At 37.3% G+C, this 26,544-nt stretch overlaps 1 protein-coding gene across 2 annotated transcripts in view; it reads left to right on the plus strand.

Annotated features, from left to right (window-relative positions):
• Positions 1–5,083, plus strand: part of ADAMTS3 (ADAM metallopeptidase with thrombospondin type 1 motif 3) — a 267,184-nt gene extending 262,101 nt beyond the window's left edge. For both annotated transcript variants that reach the window (XM_008528165.2, XM_070614684.1), the window contains one exon: positions 2,364–5,083. In XM_008528165.2, the coding sequence (XP_008526387.1) occupies positions 2,364–2,920 (557 nt within the window). In that variant the 3' untranslated portion in view covers positions 2,921–5,083. The remainder of the gene's footprint in view (positions 1–2,363) is intronic.
• Positions 5,084–26,544: the final 21,461 nt, after the last annotated feature.

Consider the following 26,544-nt stretch of genomic DNA (forward strand, 5'->3'; position numbering starts at 1 on the left):
ATTACCTTAGCTAATATGAAATATTCAAACACGTCATACTATGTAACAGATCTGTATACGTCAGGCAAATACAAATCATTCCACAATTTGGGAAGTGGACGTGGTATTATAACTCTAATAGGTCATTTTATAATTAATTTTATAATTTGTAATTGGTAATAGGTAAAGGTGGTAATTTCAGCCCTCTATTGGCCTTGCCAACTGAACTTTTCTTTTTCTCCAAACTTTACAAAAAAGGTTCTTCAATTTCTTTGGCAAGTTATATAGCAGTATATAGTATATAGCAATATATACACTGTATAGTATATATACAAAGTATATATATTGTATATATATAGTACTATATAGTAATATAGAATATAGCAATATAGCATTACCCAATAATACGTTGTAATTTTAAGTGATCATAGTACATAAATACCACAAACTGACAATTATTTGCATTTATTAATTGGACACGGGATCAGTATTTCTGTGTTGTACTATGTGCATGGCCTTTGCATAGAATATGCCCTGGAATGGCTGGAAATAAGTGCAAACCAAAGTTTTTATGAGTTCACCACTTGGGTTTTTTTGAAATCAAATTCTTATAACATGAAATCAATAAAATATAAAAATAATAAAAATAGTGTGTGCACACACACATGTATCAGCTGTTTTATGAGTGTTACTTTAGTACTCTTTAAATATAAGGTGCTATCAAATCAACGAAATTAAATTTAAGAACCATGAATTGTTCATAAGAACGTTGGCACATTTTATGCAAATTTGTGCTTTCAAATGACAAATAACCTGAGAATATTCGATAGTGCACATGAAACTATTACATTCATTCTGGCAAATACTCTTATAATCAAGATAGTGTATGGATTTTTCTTTTGATAATATATTTTTAAGATTTAATTTGTTCCAACAGGTCGTTAATATTTATTTTCATTTTAAATTTAAATTTAATGTAGAAGTTACTCTATTAGAAAGCCAGAAATGCCATAAAATTAAAAAACAGATGCCCCTTCATATCCTAAAAATATTTGTGGTAGGTAAAATGAATCCTATTTTCTCATTCTAAAATCGGATATATGTTCCTACTAGGAAGAAAAAAATACCCTCAATCTGCAGATTTCTGATAGAGATATTAAAATAGTCGTCAACCCAAGTGCTTTGCATATAAAGAACTACTTATTTCAGTGAATTCATCCTAACGTTCATTTTTTTAAATTGAGGTATAATTGACGGATAACATTATATTAGTTTCAGGTGTTCAACCTAATGATTTGATATTTGTGTATACTGCAAAATGATCGCCACAGTAAGCCTAATTAACATCCATCACTATATATAGTTACAGTTTTTCTTTCCTTGTGATGAGAACTTTTACAATCTACTGTCTTAGCAACTTTCAAAAATGCAATACAGTGTTATGAGCTACAGTCACCATGCTGTACGTTACATCCTCATGGCTTATTTATTTTATACATGGAAATTTGTACCTTTTAACCCCCTTCACCCATTTCACCCACCCCCCACCCCCTGCCTCTGGCAGCCTCCAGTCTATTCTCTGTATCTGTGAGCTCATTTTTTGTTTGTTTGTTTTGTTTTTAGATTTCACATATAAGTGAGATCATACAGTATTGTCTTTCTCTGTCTGATTTATTCCACTCAGCATAATGCCCTAGGTCCATCCATATTGTCTCAATTGGCAAGGTTTCATTCTTTTTTTGATGTCTGAATAATAGTCCATTGTGTATATATACCATATTTTCTTTATCCATTCATCCATCAATGGACACTTCAGTTGTTTCCATATCTTGGCTATTGTAAATGGTGCTGCATTGAACATGGAGATGCATATATCTTTTAGAATTAGTGTTTTCGTTTTCTTCAGATAAATACCCAGAAGTGGAATTTTGGGATCCTGTGGTAGTTCTATTTTAATTTTTTGAGGGACCTCCATACTGTTTTCCATAGTGGCTGCACCAATTTACGTTCCTGCCATTATGTTCATAATTTTCTGTGTGTGTTTGTGAGGAAGACTGGCCCTGAGCTAACATCTGTTGCCAATCTTCCTCTGTGTTATGTGGGATGCCATCACAGCATGGCTTGATGAGCAGCACTAGGTTCACGCCTGGGATCCGAACCTGTCAACCCTGGGTCACCGAAGTGGAGCGCACAAACTTAACCACTACGCCCACGGGCTGACCCCTAATGTTCATATTTTTAATACAAAGACTCATGTAGACGACTCCCATCAATGTCAGACTTTACTTAGATCTTTTTATGTTCATACACAGTTTTAATTTCTTCCCTCTTTTTATTTTATGTTTAGATGTATGTATGATTTTGTTTTCTTTTAATTTTTGCAGATGAGCCATGTTTGGGAGATAAGTCTATATTCTGTCAAATGGAGGTGCTGGCACGATACTGCTCCATTCCAGGTTATAACAAGTTATGTTGTGAGTCATGTAGCAAGCGCAGTAGCACCCTGCCACCACCATACCTTCCAGAAGCTGCTGAAACTCATGATGATGCTATCTTTAACCCTAGCGACCTCCCTGGATCTCTAGTGATGCCTACATCTTTGGTTCCCTATCATTCGGAGACCCTTGCTGAGAAGAAATCTTTGAGTAGCATCTCTTCAGTGGGAGGTCCAGATGCATATGCTGCTTTCAGGCCAAACAATAAACCTGATGGTGCTAACTTACCCCAGAGGAGAGGTCAGCAAGCAGGAAGTAAGACTCTGAGACTGGGCTCCCCACCCACCAAGCATGACCACCTCAATTCATCTTCACAAATGGCTGCTGCCTCCTTCTTTGCAGTCAGTGATTCAATAGGTGCTTCTTCTCAGGCAAGAACCTCAAAGAAAGATGAAAAGATTATTGACAAGAGAGGTCCAGTAAGATCATCCACCTTGGAAAGATGAGAAAGTGAACCTAAAAGGCTGGAAGTCAGAGGAAAACCCGGACAACCTCCCTCTCCCCATGGTGCATACAGCTTGTTTAAAGTGGAAATCTCCATAGATTATCAATTCATCTGTAAGTGGAAGAAAAAAAGTGCTGGTTCACTTTCTAGTTGCTTTCATCCTCCTTTTGTTCTGCATTGACTCATTTACCAGAATTCATTGGAAGAAAGCACCAAAGATTAAACAGAAGGAAAGTAGGTTGCTAAATGTGTTGGTCACTCTCTAAAGCAGAAAAGGGACTGGAACTAATTGTGCATATCAGCCGATTTTTTTGTTTTAAAAAAGTTACAGTAAAAATAAAAAAGAGGTGCCAACAGTTTAAACTTTAACAAAATATTTTGGAAATGGAGCAAAGAATTCTTAGACTTGTATTCCTATTTATCTATATTAGAAATATTGTATGAGCAAATTTGCAGCTGTTGTGTAAATACTGTATATTGCAGAAATCAGTATTATTTTAAGAGATGTGTTCTCAAATGATTGTTTACTATATTACATTTCTGGATGTTCTAGGTGCCTGTCATTGAGTATTGCCTTATTTGACATTGTATGAGTTGATTTTCAAAGCAGAATATTACAAAGAAGAAGTTAGAATTGCAGCTACTGACAGTACAAAGGGTTTTGTTGTGTGGTTTTGTTTAATCACAATGTGATACCTAAATTACAGAAAAAGAAAAAAACAGATATGCTGCAAGTATACAGATTTCAGCTTACCTGTTACCTTCTATCCTTTGAATAAAAAGGAATAGGATTGCTGTCTTAGTATACTTGTGGTCACAGGGATCAGAGACCACCAGTAAATGAGCCTGTGCAAGACAAAACTGAAACCCTCTTATCAGGACCTCAGTGGGTACTATCGAAGTGTCCTATGTTCTCGTGTTTTTCACGTTCCCATTGCTGACATGTAGAAATAGTTATACGCAATGCACTGTAGTAATAACAAAGGAAAAATATTTGGTAGCTGAGGAAAACATCATCAAACTACAATTGACATGTGGTGTAGTAGGGTAATGGGGCTTTGAAAATAGGTTCAAGAAAGCGTATGTCAATGGTTGCGATATTTATTTTCCGCATGGTTCATATCCAAATGTTCATAACCACAATGCATCTGACTGCAATAATGTGCTAGTAATTTATGTCAGTGGTCACCTCGCTCACAGTGAAGCCAGAAATGCTCTCTCCAGGGAGTGGATGTAAAGTACTTGTATATAGAATTCAGAACTGAAGATATTTATTAAAAGTTGATTTTTTTTCTTGATAGTATTTTTATGTACTAAATATTTACGCTAATATCAGTGACATATTTTGGTAAACTAGAGAGACGTAATTAGAGATGCATGCTTTGTTCTGTGCATAGAAGAGATATTTAAGCAAACATCAGTCAAATCAAGGAGCTAAAATGGAACAAATTTGATGTTATGCAAACCTGTTGCATTTTTAAAGTAGTTGATACAAAGTTGATGACTTATTCCCCTTCAACAAAACATAAAATAGTACGGACTTAGATAGCTAGCTGTTTAATGAAATAGTGAATTAGAAACATTTTTGTTTTAAATATGTGAATTCATAAATTACTTCATTAATTACACTTAAAAGAAAAAGGAAAGATATATGGTCACCATAATGCTTTTGAGGTCAGTTTCTGAACTGTCTAATAATATATTATGCAAACTAAAATGTAGATATGTTAACCGCTCAAAGCACAGAATGTGCAAGGACTGTTGCACTTAAGCATGGTAAACTAACAGCTTCACCTATTGATTCTATACCTCTAAAGAATCGCTGCTACTTTGTGCAAAACTTTTGAAAGTCAAAGAAATTAGGTGAGTTCCAGATCATAATAGAATCCTTGAGCCTCAAGTAGAAGTCACTTTTTTCCTAAAAATTTCCCCAGAATAAAATTCTCTCTAGTTTTCTTGCGTGTATTCGTCTGGTCCACAGTAGAATACAGAGAAAGATGGTCACACACATACACCTCCCATAAAGATGTACATAGTCGTTATCCTTCTGAACTTTGAGCTTCCTTTTCTACTAAGCTAAAAATTTCTTTTTATCAAAGTGTACACTACTGATGCTGTTTGTTGTATTGGGAGCACGTAGCAATAAAAATGTTAACAAAATATAGATCTGGCTCTCTCTAGATTTTATTGTTAGATTCATCACTGAGTAATGGAAACTGGTTCTTTCTTCCTACAGAGCAAAATAGTATCAAATTCATTTGCTACTTGGACTTTCCCTAAAGAGGCTCAAATAAAGTGACAATGTCTCCTATTCTCGCATCAGGGCGTATTATAATATTTTTTGAAGTAAAATTGCTAAAAAACAAAATAAGAGGTTATGGGAGGGCGGGGCGGGGGTGAGGTGACTTTTTGCTTAAGTCCATCTCAGAGAACTGGGAAGAGGCAGAGAGAAAATGGCGATAATGTTAGTACATGTGCAAAAAAAAGGAGGCTTCAGTTTTTAGAATGTGTAAAGCTGCCCGCCAGCTTTAAACTCTGATTACCGGAGAATTGGTGGGAGCACATCCCCGGTGACTCAGGAGTGTGGGGAGGAACGAGCGCGAAGGCACTGTGGAGGGCCTTTCCTTACGTAACAGGGAGACACCGTAATGCCGAGGTTACCGGTTTAAACTGCAAAGCCAGATCGGCTCAGCTTTGAACTCCACCTGAAACTTCATACCTAAATGACATCACTAGGTCTCCATTTTCTCAGCTCTAAAATGGGAGGCCGACTTGCCACACATCACTGCGTGAATGCTGTGAGAAATGAGATGATATAAGTAAAGCTGTTAGCACAGGGCCTAACAAGTAACTCACGATAAATATTAAGTATCGTCATGGTCCTCGTATGGTCTCCAGCCTCATCATCATCATCTTCATTATGTAACCAAACCACAGCTTTCATGTAGGATCCACAGCTAGTTTGAATCCTGGTCACTATGTCTCATTGATGGTGGTAAATAACGTAGTTTCAGAAATCTAAAGACAAACAGTTTAGCTTTAAAAGTTGATAGGAACGACGAGCTCATTAAAAATGATCTCCAGTCATTTATTTTGAAGAATTTTAGCTGATATACCCACTCTCCCTTTGCAAACAATAAATCATCAAACTGAGGAATAACTGTTCATTATGTATTTCTGCAAAATGATCATTAGTGCAATAAAATCCCAAATTATTAGCAAATAAAATGTTTCTCATATATTTACATTAATACATTTTGCAGAACTATCAGTCATTCCTGTATATATATCTTACATTTTCTTCATGAAGCTGCTTAAATGTAAGATATAAAAGAAAAAATCAATTGAAAAATGATGAAAACATAAGTCAAAAAGGACATCACTTGTTAAAAAAGTGTTAAAGAAAAAACTTAAAAAATAAAACTGCTTAAAATGCAGTAAAATATAAAAACCACCCTAGGGTACACAGGTATTATCACCACATCAACTAATATTAGAAATCATAATTTTGGGCCTGGATACTTTTGAATAATTCACTTACAGCTAGAGATAAAATTTAAAAATTAATTAAAATACTGACTACCAAGCAAAGCATAATCTATTGAAATGAATTTGTCATCAATAATACAAATTCTAAAATAAAACAAGGGGCTCTAAATTCCTGCAAAATTATCACAGAGTGTACCTGAGAATCAGAATTACCCCCTAAATTTCACCCATCCTCATCTATGGCAGGTGCACAGAAAGTTGCTCATCCACTTCATGGCGACACTAATGTTACTGCATTAACCCTGTTGATCAAGAAAGCTGTTCTCTTGCAGCCAATTCCTAGTTTCAAATAAATTATTGATTTGACCAATTAGCTTTCAACTGTTTGATTGTTAACAATTCACCTGGGGCTGAGCAGGGTTGTACTTTTTTTTTTTAATCTACCAATAACCCAAAAATACTCTGATGTCAGGGAACAAAACGACTATTTGCAGCCAAGTATTATTCATACTCACATCATGGGTGTTAATATCCTGCCCTATAGGATCACTCCAGAAGCTTGAACCAAAATAGCAAAGCTCTTATGCAATCCACCAGTGAATAAACAAGTGATGCTAAAATATGTCATCCATAAAATATATGTAAAATATACAAATACTTCCACACAAAGAACAATTCTTTTCAAATTAGCTGTTTGGAGACTTACATGGAGAGATTCTCACCAGTAGTTCAAGGCTAAAAACAAACCTCTCCATTGTGGAAGGTAAAGGGACAGTCGGTCTGCTAGAGAGGAGACCAATGACAAAGGGATAAGAGTTCTAAACGTCATGAGAAGTTATGGTGCACGGGCACTGCCATCAGACTGCTGGTTTAAATGCTGGTTCTACAGCTAACTAATTGTGACTTGAGTGAATTAATTAATGCGCCTAAGCCTCAGTTTTTACTATAAAATGAGGATGATAACGATGCATACTTCATGGGGCTGTTCAAACATAAAATTAGATAATCCAGGAAAAACAATGAACACAGTGCCTGATAGACATTAACTGTTCAGTAAAGGTTTGCAATTATTATATTCTCCAGATAATCTTTTTTTAAAGTTATGTATCTTTTTATGAATAACCAACAGACCTCAAAAGATTCAATCTGATTTCTTTAAATCAAGGTCACAATTTCTACAAAGAACACAAGATCCAAAGTAGAGAGTTGTATGAACTTGCCTATAATGCAACAGTTGTCATTTCATAAGGAGCACAACCTGGCAAATTACTCCAAAGATCAAGGGAACCACTTGGACAGTATCTTGTCTTCTGCCCCAAGCACATGACAGAAAGAGCTTTCTCAAAGGTCACGGGGTTCAACAATTTTCTTTTCAGCTCTGAGTATTGAGAATGTGCCAGACATTGTTCTAGGTGCTGGGACTACGATAGTCTGAAAACGGACTAAAATCCCTGCCCTCTGCCTGGAGGATAGATTGTAGCAGAGGAAACACACAATGAGCAATATTCATAATACATTGGTTTGTTGTATAGTATGTTGAAAGGTGATGAAGAAGAGCATATTATAGTATGAAATAGGAGGATGGCAGTGGGACTCATTTAGGACGTGACTGTGGAGGAAAACTTGAAAGGACAGAGTTTTCTGGGGAAAAACATTTCAGGAGGAAGGAATGACAAGCTCAAAGTCTCTCAGGTGGAATAATAAGTGGCACATTTGAGGAACAGCAAGGAGAACAGTGAGCTGGACGAGAGTAGTTGAAGGGTCAGTAGTAGGAGATGAGGTCAGAGGGGTAAGTGCTGATTGAAAAATCACTAGGACTTTGCAGATCATTATAAAGACTTTGGCTTTTATTTTTCCCAGAATCTCCACAGCATTTCAAGGCCTAGTGAAAAGAACCCAGGATTCCATTCCAAACAACTTGAGTTTGAATTCTACTTTCCATTCATGAATGGTGGGACTTTTCTCTTAGCTTTTCTTAGTTCCCTTATTTAAAAAATAGAATGAAAATACTTTCTAACAGGCTTCTAGGGTGAAACAAATGAGTTCATGTGTCTGAAAGTGTTTTTTTAATGCTATTACAAATGTTTTCATTATAAGTAAACCTTCTTAATTTTCATATAATAGGCTTTACCAGTTTCCCTTTCCAAGGGGTAAATTAAAATAGTTAAGAAACACGGTGTCCACATCATATAGAAATCCACAACCCTTATTTTGATCACATTATTAGAATATTTTTAAACTACTAGATAAAAAAAGAAATATATCTATGCTGTTGAATTTACTTCTAAGTGATGGCTGGATCAGGGTAGTTGGAATAGACGTATTTAGGGTTTAAATTACAACCTGGCAGAAATTTCTAAATGCAGTGAGAAAGTCTGGTGATCTTATCTAGTCTCATGTCTTTAAAAAACATCTAACTGTTGGTTTTATGAACTCTCAAATTTATTTCTCTAGCCTGTAGACTCTCTTGAACGCCAGACTCATGTTTAAGCTACTCACTTCACATTTCCAGTTAGACAACTAATAAAAATTTCTAATCTAAGAAGCCCAAATTTTAATTCTGGTTCTTCCCAAATTGCTGCTTCTTTCCTCTAGAATTTTCATTCCTTCTGGTGTCTCAGGACCAAATCATGGAGTCACTCATGCCTCCTTTTATACATTTTCTATTGCTGCTATAACAAATCACCACAAACTTAGTGGCTTAAACAACACAAATTATCTTGTAATTCTGTAGGTCAGAAGTCTAAAACAAGATTCAGTGGGCCAACATCAAGGGGTTGGCAGGCCTGCATTCCATGGTGGAGGTTCAAGGGGAAAATCCATTTCCGGCCTTCTTCCAGTTTCTGGCAACCGTCCACATTCCTTGGCTTGTGGTCCCTTCCTCCACTTTCAAAGCAAGCATCTGCAGGTCAATACTGTTTGCATTGCATCTCTCTGATCCTTCTGTCATCTCATCTTCCTCTCACCAATGACAGGAAAAGACTTTGCATTTTAACAACTCATGTGATTAGATTGCACCATCCAGACAATCCAGGATAGTCTCCCCAACTGAAGTTCAGCTAATTAGCAATATTGACTGCATTTGCAATTATTATAATTCTTAATAATTCTCTTTTGCCATGTAACGTAACATACATACAGGTTCTGCGGATTAAGATATGGACACCTTTGAGGGGCTATTATTCTGTCTACCACACACCTCTCTTTCTGTCATTCTTCATCCAAGTCTTTAAGAAATTCTGTTTGGTCTAATACACACACACACATGTGTGTGCACTTGCACATGCACACATAATCTGACGACTTGTCACCATCTTCATTATACCACCTTGGTCCAGGCCATCATCATCTCTTGCCTAGATTATTGTAACAACTTCCTAACTCTTCTTCCTGCTCCTATCCTTGCTCCTCTATAGTCCTTTCTCATCAGAGCAACTCCTCATTTTACTCAAAATATTTACAATGGCTTATGAGGTCCTACATGAGTCTATATATCACCGCCCGCCCCCAAACTCCTTACCTCATTGATCTGACCTCCTATTACTCTCTCTTGCTCACTCTGCTCCAGCCAGAGTAGTTTCTTTTCTTGTTCCACAAACTTCCCAGGTATACCCCTGCCTTGGGACATTTACATTAGCTGTGCTCTCTGCCAGGAAGGCTCTTACTGGAGTATTCCACTTGGCTGAATTCTTCACTTCCTTCATGTACTTACTCAAAAGTCACCTACTCGATGAAAACTATTCAGTCATCCTGTTTAGCCTTGCAAACCAAGCCCCTCTCCATAGGACTGTCGGTCTTATTACTCTGCTCTACCTCTCCTTTTTCTACAGTACTTATTACCTTTTAATTTATCACTTCATTAACTATTTTCCTTTCCTAAAATGTAAGCTCCACAAAGGTGGGGTTATCTTTTTTGTATCCCAAACATCTAGGAGAGTAACCGGTAGGCACTCAACTAATCGTTGTTGAATGGGGATTGAATAAACGAAGACAGTATGAAGACACTGTTCTCCTCTTCCTTTTCTTCAGTCCTTCCATACTTATAAAGTATTGTCAGTGCCTCTCTTCTCTTTTCCCATGTCCATTAAGTCCTGGTTTCTGGTGACTGCAATACGCTTGGGTTTTTCTCATCATGTTTCATGACTATTTCATTCTGCTTGATAAGATCACACATAAGGTTCATTTCTCAAGACCTAGGGCATTGAGTCTGTGTAGCCATCTCTACATCTCAAGTTTTAGTAGACTTTTCTTACAGTGGTCTGCTCAACTCTCTGCCTACCTTGTATTGCATGAAATAACTGATATTGATGAGTTTCTTGTTTTGGCACAATTCTTTCTCCTCTTGGAATCATCTGATTTATTGCCAATTCACCGTATCTCTCCTGAGCTACATACACAGCTAGAGAAAAGACTTACAGGCACATTCACATACACACATATGTAACATATATTCTTTAAAGGTAGAGATGCTTAATAGAAGAAATGACACACCAACATTTGTCAACAGACACAAAATTTTGGCACTCACAGAAGAAATCAGGGGTTTGAATTGTATGACTCTGAACTGAAGCTGACATTCTTGTTAGAACCTCTGTGCTAATATCTGAAGCTGATATTATTAGAACCTCCGTTAGACTAAAACCATACTTATTAGATTTTCCATTTGGATAGATCTCTGACAGTTGTAATGGAGAACACGCACTTTCTCAAGCTAGATTTACTATATGAATATTCTCAATTGAAAGAGAAAATAAAAGCTTTCCAAGGTACTCTCTTATGGTTAGCTATATCATTTTGCCATGCAAAACTGCACTTATTAAATTGTATATAACACTCACTAGAGCTTATTCTTTCATATATTATTCCATGAATGTATTTTGAGCCTTAAAAATATACTTGATAATTTATAAGCCTATGAACTTACTTTGAAGTTTTTAATAATATTCTAAGTTTGGCAATTAATTGAAACTAAAATCAGATTAAGTTTTTTAACATCGTGGATATTTAAAAGCATTTTTGAAATTCAGGATTGGCTTGCTCACAATCCATAACCTAAGTAGCTATCATAGCTATAAAAAGCAATAGTCTCTGAAAAGTATCTCAAAAGCCTAAGGCTGCGATTTTAGCACATCGGTAAGTATTTATTCATGCTGTTTTTTTCACCCTGGATTCTCTGTTATTCATGCATTTCATGTTACGCTGTTTAAAATTTAAAATACTGTTTCCTATAGTGGCACCTGAGGTCTCCATGATTCAGAAGATGGAAAAGGTAAGTTACGGTTGTAGGAATTCAATAATTTCCAGAGTGAGCCCTGCTCCATTTCCACACACCTCAAGGCTAAATATCTCCTAGCTATTACACCAAGTTTAAAGAGCTAGGATTTTTCCCCCCAGGAGTATGTGCTTAATATTCATCTAGGTCATCATTTTCCAAAGTGTATTATATAGAACACATTTGTGATGCATAACTTTGTGTCTACTTCACTAGGCTTAAGGATGCCCAGATAGCTGGTAAAACATTATTGATAAGTATGTCTGTGAGGGTGGCTCTAGCATTTGATTCAGTAGACTAAGTAAAAAACATCACCCTCACCAGTGTGGGTGGGCATCATCCAATCCATCAAGAGCCTGAAGGGAACAAAGAGGCAGAGGAAAGGTCACTTCACTCTCTCTGCTTGAGCTCAGACATCTGGCTTCTCCTGCCCTCAGACACTGGCACTCCCGGTCTCAGTAATTCTGACTCACACCAGAGCTTACAGCCTTGGACCCCAGTACTCAGGCCTTTGCATTCAGACTGAATTACATCACCATTACTTTCCTGATTCTCCAGCTTGCAGACAAGCAGACCGTGGGACTGCTTGGCCTCCACAACCACCTGAGCCAATTCCTTTAACAAATCTCCTCTTATCTATATCTAGATTTATCCTATTGGTTCTTTTTCTCTGGAGAGCCCTGACTAGTACAACCTTTATGCTCAGCCTCCCTTCACCTTCTTACTCTCTCTGAAACCTGTCTCCCCACTGAGGATGCTGCTTCTCCTGTAGCCCTCTCAGATGGGTGGTGGTTTTAAGCTTCCATAGTGCTTTGTATCAAAGGGCCTAGAGGTGCAGAGGTGTCTTCCAGATCTTGTTGCAGCTTCTAGGGTATTTTAGCCTCCTCCACTACAAAACACCCAGTTTGAAATGTGTGCCCATTCATATCTGTCCTTGTTTCAGTCATCTTCCCCACACCAACAGGATGGGGGTACTACTCTCGAATCTTGAAGAGAATAGCTCACCATTACTCTCTTCAGCATTCCTGTTGTAATCTTGCTGATTTTAATATCCTCATTGGCCATCTTTCCATACCTTGGTCTCTCACTTCCCAGATGCCTCTACTTCAATGACCTTATCCTGCATTTTACTTCAGCCCATAGTCTCTGAGGGACAATCTATTACATGACTCTTTCCTAGCTTCTAGTGGTTTCCAGAAATCCTTGGCATTCTTTGGCTTTTATACGCATCACTCTAGTGTGTACCTCTTTTTACATGGTATTTATTAGCCTCTGGGTCCCTGTTTTCTCTTCTCTTAAGGACACCAGTCATTTGATTAGGGCCTACCCTTATCCAGTATGATCTTATCTTAACTGATTATATCTGCAAAGACCGTTTCCGAATAAGGACACATTCTGAGGTTCCAGTTGGACATAAAATTTTGGAGGACACTGTTCAATGCAATAGGCCACTCAACTCTTCTTCTTCTCTTCTAGTACGTCAGAGCAAGAGTCCTTCCTTCCGCTTGTGATCTGGATCACATCCACTCCCACATTCTCCAAGATTTTCTTGCATTATCAGTCTTCCCCTATTATCACTACTGTTATCATGGAAACATGTTTTATCTAATATCTTTCATACTAAAAAGTTACTTAATCCTGTATTCTTAGCTCCTTCTCCCACCACTTCATTTATCTGCTTTCCTTTGTAGCTAAACTTCTCAGAAGAGTTGCCTGCACATGTCATCTTCATTTCCTCATTGCTCATCCCTGTTATTTACCATACTTCAGCTTGCATTCCCAATCCTCTTCTGAAATTGACCATCTCAAAAGGTCCCCAGTGACCTCCTCTATTAGTCAGAGTTCTCAAAGAAACAGAGAAATACCAATAGAATTTGTGTGTGTATATATATAGAAAGAGATTAATCATAAGAAATTGGTTCATGCAATTATGGAGGCTCGTAGTCCAAAATCTACAGGATGGGTTGGCAGACAGGAGACTCAGGAGAGCTGATACTGTAGTTCCAGTCCGAACACTGTCTGCTGTAGAACCAGGAAGTGTTGGTATTGTAGATGAAGTCTGAAGGCAGTCTGCCGGATAATTCTCTCCCACTCGGAGAGGCAGGTCTTTTTGTTCTATTCAGGCCTTCAACTGATTGGATGAAGCCCACCTACATTAAGGAGGCAATCTGCTTTATGCAAAGTGTATCAAGTTAAATGTTACTCTTATCCAAAAACATCCTCACAGAAACACCCAGGATAATGTCTGACTAAATATCTAGGTTTCCTGTGGCCCAGCCCAGCTGACAAAAAAATTAACCATCACACCTCCATATTGCCAAATCTAGTGGACACTTAGCTGTCCTCATATCATGCATTTTAGGAGCAGTATTTTAACACAGTTCACTACTCTCTGAATTATTCTTTTCTTGGCCTCAGTGACACCACATCCAGGTTCTCCTCCTATCCTATCAGTTGTTCCTTCTCTCTTTTTTGCTAGTTCCTCCTTTTCTACCCAACATATAAACTGTTCTTCAGGCCTAAGTTCTTGAGTCTATTCTTGTCTCTTTGTATATTCTCTTTCTTGGTCAGCTTCATTCCTATAACTTTAGAGATCATCTATCAGCAGGATGACTTCTCAATTTTTATCTCCAACCCAAATCATTCCTCTGTGATCCAGGCTTACGTGTCCACAACTGCCTAACTGAACTCTCCACCCAGATGCTTGAATAAGCATCTGAAACTTAACGTGCAAATTCTTGATTTCCTCCAAAACTTTCCTTCTCAACCAACTTCCCAATTGGCCCAATCTCTTCTATATTTTAGAAATAGTAGTACTTCTAGTCAGTTACTTAATCAAGAAAACCTAGACATCATATCCTTCTTTTCCTTGACTCTCATCCTCATCAAATCCAGAGCATAAGAAAAAGAATATCTCAAATGCAGCTTCTGAGCTCTACATCCACTATTACAACAGAGGTCCAGGCCACCATTAGCTCTCACCTGGACTATGACAAATGCTCTCCCCATTTCTACTCTTGATTTCTACATAATCCAAAACAAAATAACTCTTTAAAACATTCCCTGCTTAAATACATTCATGACTTTCCACCGCACTCAGAACAAAATCCAAACTCAAATTTTATGACCTGACTCCCAGCTATTTATTCCACATAATTTTATTCCACTTCTTCTTTACTTCCTCTGCTGTAGCTACATGGTCTTCTTTTAATTCCTTAAATGCCACTGTCTTCCCACCATCTCTGTGTGTCTTTGCATGTCTTGTTATCCTTGCTTAAAATCTTCAGCATCCCCCCTCCCCACCTGCTATGGGGAATGTAGAGGAGAGCAGTCTGTTATTCCTACATAGACTGAGATTATGAGACAGCTTCAGAGAGGAACTAATACTTTGTGTTTTGAGCAGATTTTAAAAGCACTTTAAAGGATTTTAAAGGAAGAAAGGAGTTTACAAAATTCAAATGGATGTATGGTGTACAAAAGAGAAGGTGAATAGAGGCAAAGGAAGGAACAGGTATAAGAAGATGTTGGAATGAGCAAGCTGATACTTCCTGGAAATTTCAAGTAGCTCCATATGCCTTGAGCTTAGTGCTTATGGAGATAATGGGTCCATTTCCCTGAGGCCCAACCCTGCATGAAGCATGTGATACCACCCCTGGAGCAGGATTCCACTGATGGATGGTGTAAAATTCTGACATACTGCCATATTCCTTCAGGATCTAGAGGTAGATATGGTTTATATTATGGGATATTTGGCCATACTCAAATTTGAATACACTTTTGAAAAATCTATTTTGTTTTAGATTTCATAATAAAATCTAAATATGTAAGGAACCACACCAAATGACATGAGCCACCAAAATCAAAGTCTACTAGATATTTTACTAGTTAATTAATTTTAGTATAGCATGATTTTGACACATAATTGCCAGTATGGATGTATCCTTTTCCTAACTCCCCAAATAATTAATTTCATGAAAAATTGTGACTGATATTAGTTTCCTCCACCCCTTCTCCCAACACTCCTGGGATTATAAGCTAGGAATGCCTGCCACCCCTCTTGATGGCAGCTTCACCATAAGACTGTCAGAAAAGAAGTTTAATCATGTAGACCAAGCATTACACTAATAAATGCCACATGGAAGCTGGAATCCCCTGAGCTGCCACATTTAAATCCATGAGGAACTTCCTCCTTGTTCCCAGTGTCTAGAGCAAGTGACCGTTTTCTTGGTCAGTGTCTTCTGGCTCCCGTGTTCTCTAATTGAGACTTCTTTGATGATATCATTTTCTCCTAGATCTCAGCTATGCTGTTGACTCTTTGGATTATATTGAAACCACTACACATATGCAAATACCTTATGGCTTCAAGGAAAAGAAATGGGAGTAAGCAGTTATTGTGAATTTCATTATATGACACTGATGGGGTTGAGGGCAGGCTGCCCCAAGATGTGCCACCTGGTATGCAAACTATTTCAAGCTGAAAACAAGGAAGGCTCAAAAGACTCAGGAAGAGCATCCGACCTTTCCCCCAAAACTGCCTAAGGGACTTTAACATAGAAAGCCTGTTCCAGGAAGGAGCTCATATCGTGTGATAGCTATAGTATGATGTAAAACAGGTGTGATAAAAGGACACCAACAAACCACCAACAAGCCCATTTTTTGGGCCTAGCAAAACCAGTTTAACAGACATTTGCATTCCATCTCTATGTAGACTGTCTTCCTCCCCTTTGAAGTCCCAGATCACTATGTCCTCCTTGTCCGTAGCTGAGGGTACTTCAACAGGCAGACTCAGCCAGATGGCTGAGTTACTCAGTTTCCTCTGGGTTTCTCCCATGTATACATGCTATTAAATTTTGTTTGATTTTCTCTTGCTAACCTGCCTCTTTGATTATTTAACCAGGCATAAGAACCTTAAGGAAAAGCGGTGGGGGGAATTCTCCCACTTCCCCGACAACACCATATTTCTCAGATGAATGTCACCATTTCACTTTTCCTTCTGTCCCGGCTTTTTCTTTGCTTGTTGGAGAATCTCTTTTTTTTCAATCAACAGCCAGACTTCCCCATCAATGGTAATTATTCCACTCTATTTTATCATCACTAGTAATAAAATGCCATTTTCAGGATCATATTTATTAATTAACATGTACATATATGTGTATATATATACATATAACACATTCATGCATATATAATTATATATAACTTGGGGAATATAATGTTGAGTTTATCTAAAAATATAATTGTATGATCCTCAATTTATAAATATTAAAAATATGACATAGATTGCCTTGAATTCTGACTTAAGAATCTTGCTCTCAGAAACCTTTAATGTCCAGAATGCTGAGTATAAAAAAGTAATTATAAAGTCTTCCCACCATAATCAAGTATATTAGCCTCATTTATCAAATCTTACTTATCTTATAGTTCTTGAGTGCTTATTTATCTGGTCACCAAGCACAGCATATTAGCGATTCAAAACCAGAAGAGATTCAGAGCAACGCCAGAATGGTCTTTCTAAAACAGAAATTGGATCACATCGTCTTCTTTTTTTGGTTTCTTTAGTAGCTCACAGCCCTGGATGTGCTGCTCCCTATGCTAAGTCGGTTCCTTCTTCAGACACTGTTCCCCTCTCCCCTCTTCTAACTCTTATTCACAATGTGAAATTATCTCAAATTTTTCCTGACTCTTTCCACACTGACTTCTTTTGGGTATTTCCATTGTACCATGTGCAGACTTTTAACTATCATTTTAACAATGAAATACCACTTTCATTGCTTGTCTATCTCCTTCAGTATACTATAAAATGTTTGAAGTCGTAGGCTTTTTTACAGGGCAGTACTAGATGTTAGAGATGTTGAAAAATGAATGAATGAATGAATGGATTGGCACATTAACAGAAATAATGACTGACAGCTTACCATTAATGATTTTTAAAAGATTAAAATTCCACACAGTAGAATGATGAATGTAATTGATAAAAGTCATGATTTAAATTATGTTCTATCTTTTCTTCTTAAAGAAGAGAGAAACACATACAATTAAAGAAGAGTTTCAATACAAATGATAATAAAGGAATGATAACTTCATTGATAAGGAAATCAATTCATCTATCTGCAAAATTCCTCTTGCTGCCTGACAATTTCAGAGAAATGCAGACAGAACATACGTCTGTATGAACACGCTCTGATGCCTGATCTCTAGACATTCGCTAGGCACTAAACGTTACTGGTACTATTTTTCTGGAAAAAAAAAATGACTTTGAGTGGTGAGTGAAGTCCTAAAAAGTGAAAAGATGTAATAATCAGAGAAAATTAAAAATTACCAAGCACTCTTTTAACAAAAAATCATTTCTTTTCTTCCTTTGGTACTAGTTTCTTATGTGACAAGTGAGCATACTCAGAATGTACATATATGGGCACTGCCTTATGTTAAAAATTATTCACCCTACACTTACATTTTAGTTTGATGATTGTCAGAATATACACTGCTTCTGGTACTCTTTAAAAATTATTTGTTTCAATTCTAAATGAGAATATTCTAGGACACAAACCAATGAGTAAAGGTGGTAAAATGGCTTTAAATGCCCCTAACTAGACCCTTGATTCTAGCTTAGAAAAGACAGGGCCCCCAGGAAGGAAAAAGCTAATGAACTCATTGAAAGCTTTAGGGTCTTGCTTTAAATGTTTTTTGAACAGAATGCAATATACAAACAAATAAAAATTTGATAAAAATAAAACAGGTTCTGCAATGCTATCCTAACTCTAAGTTCTACTTATAAAAGCTCATTATCTGTAAATTTCTTCAATATGAGTAGTTATGATTATATTAAAATTTTGCAATGAAGCCTTGAGAAAGGTAAAGACAAGCAAGAATAAAGCCGAAGTCTTAAAGGACCTGCCTACAGTGGGCGGTAAGGAACAGGAGAAGCTGAGATCTACGTAGTGAGATGGGAAAAAGCAGGACTCAAGGCGGCAGGAATTGGCAAACTTGAGATTAAACAACAAAGAACATTTAGATGAAAGACCGAACACGTTACAACAAAAAAGGGAAAAGAAGTCTTTTAGTATGTGCTTTTTCTGCAAAAGAAGAAAAAAATCACCTGGGAGGGTGGGAGATGATTGAAAATGTCTGTCAAAGAATGGAAATTCAGGGGCTACCCCGGTGGCGCAGCAGTAAGTGCACATGTTCCGCTTCTGCGCCCCTGGGTTCACCGGTTCGCATCCTGGGTGCGGACATAGCACCACCTGGCAAGCCATGCCGTGGCAGGCGTCCCACATATAAAGCAGAGGAAGATGGGCATGGATGTTAGCTCAGGACCAGTCTTCTTCAGCAAAAAGAGGAGGATTGGCAGCAGATGTTAGCTCAGGGCTAATCTTCCTAAAAAAAAAAAAGGAACGTCAGTGCACAGTACTTATCTTTACTAACCATAGCAGAGCAGAGAGCTAGAGAAAGGGACCTTAGAGCCAGATCACCTGGTTTTGGGTCTTGCACTACAGCTTACTACCTCTGTGCAATTTCTATACTATCCCTGCACAATGTACGTAACTACTCTTGCCACTGTCTATTCATTTATAAAATATAGATACTAATACCTAGGGTGTTACTAATAATATGCTAATAGGGTTATCATGAATAAAACACACTGAGCAATGCCTGATCCATCGTAAGCAGTGTATACCTGTCTCTGCTATTAATTTAAGGTGCATAAAATGCTATTGATGTTTTCATTCAGCATACTATATTTACTGAATTTCACTGATATTATTTTATTTGTTCCTTCAAGTAATTGGGCATTTGTATTATTTATAGGTGGGCTCATTTTTCTACCACAGCATCCCCAGGAATATCCGAATAAAGATTCCTCTAGCATCACGCCACACTGAATTTGTGCAAATTTTATCTTATGCAAAGAGACATTTACTTATTAGAGTCTAAATTTGGAGATGGGAGAAATGTTGTCTCACATCTGATTCACTAGGTGGGCTAGTGTGTGGTTAACAACCATGAAGAAAGAGCACAGAGTAAAAAAAAATCAGCAGAATAAGGCAATCTTCAGTAATTTCTGTTACCATGTGGACTTTCTACTCCACGGGTATTATATAATCTTACCGTTTATTACATGTCAATTTCTCTCTCTCTCTCTCTCTCTCTCTCTCTCTCTCTCTCGCAAACACACACACACACACACACACCCCTCCCCTCCCCTTCCTGTTGCTGCACAGTGCAGCATTCAAAAGACTCCAAAACAGTTTTAATAAAATCTTGTGGAAAGTGTCTGTGTGGCTGAGGAGAGGAGAGTGGTGGTCGCCTACCACAAAAAGCAAATATTTTTAAAAATCCCTCTTATATGACTATCTCCCTGAAACCTCACTGTTCCAAACAGCTTCTTGAAGTTCTCTGTGCCGCCCCCGAATTCCTAGCCCCTCTCTTACCAGGTTTCTAGTTCTTTCCTTTGGTGGGAGGCCTCTTGCACTTTTCCGTGGAAGCCAGTCAAGCTTATCCGGGTGTCTTCAATTCTACCAAGAGGAGGCTTTTGCAGTAAATCGTGAAAAGAGATGATGGCAATTAGAGTAAATGATTGATGATATATTTAGGAGATGAATTTTAACTCCTCATTGATCAACAGGACACGAAGAAGAAGGGTGGAGACGAAACTGCTCAGCAGATTTCTGGAGTCATACCACCTTGTCTTAATCATATTAAAATGTAGCCACTTCTCACATTACGGGTAATACTTGACATAAAAAATTAAAAGGATATTTGTAATACTGTTTTGAAAATTATTTAGCTATAAGAAATTCAAATAATTTATAATTGACTCAGATTTCTCTCAAATCACCATGTAGGTATGGAAATTCTTGCAAAGTAAAGAAAATCTAATTTATAACTAGTTTCTAAGTACAATGGAAAGATTACGAATACTAAATTCAACAATAATGTGGCTAGCATTGTTATGTTTTGTTGTCCACTAAATATTAATTTTCATTTTTAAATTTTATTTTCCTATTGCTGAGTGAATAATATTTTTTCCGGCTTCATGGGCCCCTGAAACACACATCGTCCCTGGGCAGTGTGCCTATAGCTCCTGAAGAATAAAACAGGCCTGGGTTTAGCAAACATCAAGGACCTGGTGTCCGCCACAGAGGCCCACGTGTAGACCTTTGGGAGATGTGCATTCAGTGGACTGAATTTATGCCTACAAGACCCATTTGGAGCCCTGCTGATTTGGCTAGGAGCCATGTTGGTGTCCTCGGGGAGTTGAATCTCCTTTTAGAAATTTCACAAAGGAAAACATAATCTTGGAGGATATTATTAAATTAGTGATTGTTATTTTAAAATAAGAATTAATGCAGAGTGATTTATTCCTCTTGGGTGAGATTAGTGTAAGTAACCTATGACTCAGGTTCTCTCTCCCCAAAGCCTCAGAAGTCAGGCCATCATCCAAGTTCAGACACGCTTCATCTTAAACTGCAACCATCCTCTGACAAGAAGTTGCCCATTTTGAAAGGCCAGAGATGAGGTCACACAATTATACAGCTCATTCCCTGTCAAATGTTAGGTTGCTTTAAATTCGAAGGTGGAACACAGAATTGTCCGAAATTTATTTGAATGTGAGTTACGTATGGATTGCCTTACAATTTCTGATGGCTCATCACTTACACAAAGCAGAACAAGTTAAAGGAAAAAACCTGTACACTGACACACAAAAACACACACACACATTCTCATTGTGGCAAGTAGGTGTAACATAAGGACAACAATTGTGAAAGCATACATTTGAATTGCCCAGTAGAGTTTATAGAATACTTTCTCAAGCATAATCTCATTTAATCCTCTTTCTAACCGGGTGATGAAGGTAATACTTGAGAGATTTCTAACCAGATTTATTCATTTATTTACAAAACATTCAAGAGTTCGTCCAAGTTGTTAAGACATTGTTGATATACTTAAAGTAACCAGACTTGTGATCTGCAAAATTTTACTTCATCACGAAAGGTGAATAAACTTTCACAAATATTTTGAGTGAAGGCAAATGAGAGAAGTGGCTATAATCATTGTAGAGAGGAGAAAATTTAGATTTTTCTTATTAATAACCTCCTGATTATTATCAAAAGAATGAAAATGACTTGAAAATAAACCAAAGACATTGTGACAAGATTTTACCCCTGCTCTACAGTATTTTCTAATTTCCCTAATTTAGACATGTATTTCATTTGTAAGGAGGACCATAATACAAACTGATGGAAGTGTAATAGGAGTGGGTGATGTTAAACATACCTCTCTCAGTCTGGTAGATCAAGTAGGAATGATACAATATGGCGGATCTAAATGATATAATAATCTCAATTTATTTAATAAATATGTTTTGAACAGTACCCTTTTTTTAAATAAAGTGCCTTTATTCAGCGCCTAAAGAAGCTTCATTCTTTCAGCGATTCTATGTTCTATGTTAGTCCACAAAAACACTTCAACTGAATCTGTGTGAGGAAGAAGGATGGTGGCGTTGAGGGTAGGAGGGGCAGGGGGGCCTTTATTAGCCTCTCATCAAATCCCAAAACCACTGCATAAAATATTGACACATATAACCACATTAAAACTGAAAATTCTTGCATGTCAAAAGTTGAATGTCAAACAGAAATCTAAGAAAATCAACTGTGATATATATGACAAAAATGAATGATATTCTTAATATCCTTGACACATAAAGAACATCTACAAATTTGTTTACTTTCCTTTCTTTCTCCTTCACTTATTCATTTCACAAATGATATGGTAGTTTTCTAGACCAGGGTTTGGAAAACCTTTTTCTTTACAGGGCTAGATAGTAAGTATTTTTGGCTATGCATACTGTAAGTTCTCTATCACAACTATTCAACTCTGCATTGTAGCATGAAAACAGGCATAGACAGTACATCAAAGATTGGGTGTGGCTGTGTTTCAATGAAACTTTATTGACAGAAACAGGTGGTGGCCTGTATATGACCCAGAAGCTGTCATTTGCTGACCCCTGTTCTAGACCATAAAAATAAAACAATGAGGAAAACAAAGTCCTTACTCTCAGGGAACTTTCATTCTAGTGGTGAGACAGATAATAGATAAATAAATATGAACGTGTAAAATGTTAAGTGATGAAGAGAAGCTCTATAGCAGGGTAAGAAGAGAGAGTGAAGAGAAAGATGAAAAACAGGTTGAAAAATGGAAAAATAGGTGAAAGATACAGAACTTTATCTGTCAAGAAGGAATATAAGATGCTGAAACATCTAAAATCAGCAAATTCAAAGAAATTAAAATAATGCAGTATAATTTTTCACGTACATAATGGCAATGAGTAAAGTGATTGATAATTCATAATGTTGTCAAGGATGGGAGGAAAAAGGCATGGAAATTCACTGCTGGTGGGAATGTAAACTGGGACAATTCTGAGAGCAAATGGAAAATACCATCAGCATTGCAAATAGGCACCCTTTTGATCCAATGTTTTCACCTTTTAGAATGCCTCCTGCAGAAACATAATTCAAAGGTGCAAAAATAGGTGTGCTTGGAAGTATGATATGGCAACATATTTAATGGCAAAGAATAAAAACACCCTGATTATCAATAGAAGATTGTTGAAATAAATTGTGTCAATTTCATTCAAGAAATATCTATTAACCATTTGAAGTAATGAAGTAGGTCTCAATATATTGACATGGAAAGTTGTCTGAAATAAATTGCTATTTAAAAAAAAAGATTTGGCAAAAACGTATACATAGAAAGGTCCTACTTTTGTCTTAAAAACAAAACTATGGGGCTGGCCTCGTGGCGTAGTGGTTAAGTTTGTGTGCTCCCCTTTGGCAGCCAGTTCACAGGTTCAGATCCTGGGCATGGACCTATGTATCGCTCATCAAGCCATGCTGTGGTGGCATCCCATATACAAAATAGAGGAAGGTGGACACTGATCTTAGCTCAGGGCTAATCTTCCTCACCAAAAAAAAAAGAAACAAAACCAAAAAGTTGTATGTGTGGCATTGCAGACTGGTGGGTAAAGAAGGGACTTTTTAATAAATGGTGCTGGGACAGTTAGATATCCATATAGGAGACAATGAAATTGAATTCCTGCATCACGTCATCTATACAGGTAGACTGAAGACTAAAAGGCAAAAGCAGAAATTTAAAACATAATTTATATAAATAATCACGTGTCCTCAGAATTGCAAATATTTTTTTAACAAGACACAAGATCAGTGACTTTAAAATTAAGAATCATTTTTTAAAAATTAAAAGACCTGTAAAGAAAAAGGTAGTGAGGTTCAAATCAGCAGGAAATAGTTGGAATGCATATAACCTAAAGGATTCATGTTCTAGAGTAAAGCATTTTTGCAGGTCAATAAGAGAAAGACAATTCAATAGGAAAAAATGGGGGTAAAAATAAGAAGGCCTTTCACAGAAAAAAGGAATGCAAGTAAACACATAAAAAATGTTTAACTTTGGGCTGGCCCTGTGGCCAAGTGGTTAAATTCCCACACTCCACTTCAGCGGCTCAGGATTTAGTTGGTTTGGATCCTGGGTGCGGACATGGCGCTGCTGGTCAGGCCATTCTGAGGTGGAATCCCACATAGCATAACCAGAGGCACTCACAACTACAGTATACAACCATGTACTGGGGGGCTTTGGGGAGGAAAAAAAAAAAAAAGATTGGCAACAGTTGTTAGCTCAGGTGCCAATCTTAGGAGAAAAAGAAGTTTAACCTTGATAATTAGGAAAATTCAAATTAAAGCCACAATCAGATACCATTTTTTATCCACCAGATTGGCAAAAATATTAAAGAGCAAGAGTCCCAACTAATGGCAGGATAGTAGAGCAATGGCTCCTTCTGAACATCATGGCTGGGAGAATAATTTGGCTATATCCACCGTGTAAAAGCATTTGGCATTCTAACAGTAATAAACATGCATATAGCTATGACCAAGAATTTCCACTCCTGGGGGTTTACTCTAGAGAAATCCTTGCATATTGGCACCAGGAGATGTGTCCCTAGCAACATTGTTTATAGGAGCAAAAACTAGAAAATACGAAAAGATCATCTACAGTAGAATGAATAAATCTACTGTGATATAGACACAGAAAGGACTGTCATATAGCAGTAAAATGAATGAACTACAGTCACATGTATCAAAGCAGTACTTACAGCAAAATGAGAAAGAGAATACTTTCCTTCATATTTTCTGTCGATGCTAAGGGGAATTTCTACCAATTAGCTATGTTTGGAATATTGCTTTGCTTAACAGCTAAGTAATGTAATCTAGCTAAGAATTGTCAAAAAGCATGAAGAACTAATTGAAAGTTTAGCAGAAGTCCTGGAAAAGAGAAAATACATTTTAAAATAATGAAAACTCACTTACTAGCCAAAATCCCTGTGTGTATATACAAATTGCATGCATGAATACCCATTATATGTTAAATATGTGTGTATTGGCATCCTTCTACTGGTTTTTGGATATTATCACGCTTTTGTTGAACTATGATCTCTAGATTTGCAGGAACTTGGTTTTTATATTGTAATCTCAAGACTGATAACAGCGCCTGGTCCAACTTTGCTGAAATTTTCCTTTAAAGTCTGGTCTCCAATATTAGATGGAAAATTCCTTGTGGTCTTTACTCTTATTGTACCATCTCACATACGACTGCAATTAAGACATACAGGAGAGAGGCTTAATACATATTTGTGGTGACAGGAGTATGAAATTTTTGCCACCAAATCCCTAAAGATCAGAGTATAACTCTATTATCTTTTCCTCTGAATGTATTCATTCTAGAGCAGCTATAAAAATGAATATGGCCGGAGCTAGCCCCGTGGCCGAGTGGTTAAGTTCGCGCGCTCAGCTGCAGGCGGCCCAGTGTTTCGTTGGTTCGAATCCTGGGCGCGGACATGGCACTGCTCATCAAACCACGCTGAGGCGGCGTCCCACATGCCACAACCAGAAGGACCCACAACGAAGACTATACAACTATGTACCGGGGGGCTTTGGGGAGAAAAAGGAAAAAATAAAATCTTAAAAAAAAAAAAAAAGAATATGGCCACAGGCACAGATTAGAAATTAAAATGGACTTAAAAGACAATATACTCTAAAAAGTTATAAGAAGGGAGATAAACTCAAATGACTGTTTGATCCAGAACTAACATTGCATTTCTTTGTGTTGTTATTTCTCCCTGCCATCTGCATCCTGATTACCATACAGGGTCTACAGTAGTTGTAGCTTAAAATAATGCTTGTTGAAGTGGCTAAAAAATGCTTGTGCAAAAGATAAAGAAGTAAAAACCAAACAGAATGTTAAAAGTGTGGTCAAACTACCCGGAAAAGAAAGGTCTGGGTGAGACAAAATTGAACAGATTTCTTGGCTCCAGCACTTCACATAGCCTTGAATATTTTTAAGCGAATTATAAATCTTTGAAAGAATAATGTAGGTAATCAAATTATGGCACAGCAATAGAAATACTTGTCCCTAGGCCCCAGAGTTTAGAGGTTGCAAGTTTTAAAACCCTAGTAATAATTTTGAGAGTTTAGTATCCGGTTAGCAAGAATAATTTTTTAACATAATAAGCTACTAGAGGGTGCATATTGTTACTAATACCTTCTAAGCTCCACAAGATGAATCAAAATGTTAATTCAAGAATATTGTTCTAGGGGCCGACCCGGTGGTGCAGCGGTTAAGTTTGCATGCTCCTCTTCGGCAGCCCGGGTTTCTCTGGTTCTGATCCCTGGTGCGGACATCGTACCGCTTGGCAAGCCATGCTGTGGTAGGCGTCCCACATATAAAGCAGAGGAAGATGGGCATGGATGTTAGCTCAGGGCCAGTCTTCTTCAGCAAAAAGAGGAGGATTGGCA

The sequence above is a fragment of the Equus przewalskii genome, chromosome 3, assembly GCF_037783145.1.
Source record: "Equus przewalskii isolate Varuska chromosome 3, EquPr2, whole genome shotgun sequence".
Lineage (NCBI taxonomy): Eukaryota > Metazoa > Chordata > Mammalia > Perissodactyla > Equidae > Equus > Equus przewalskii.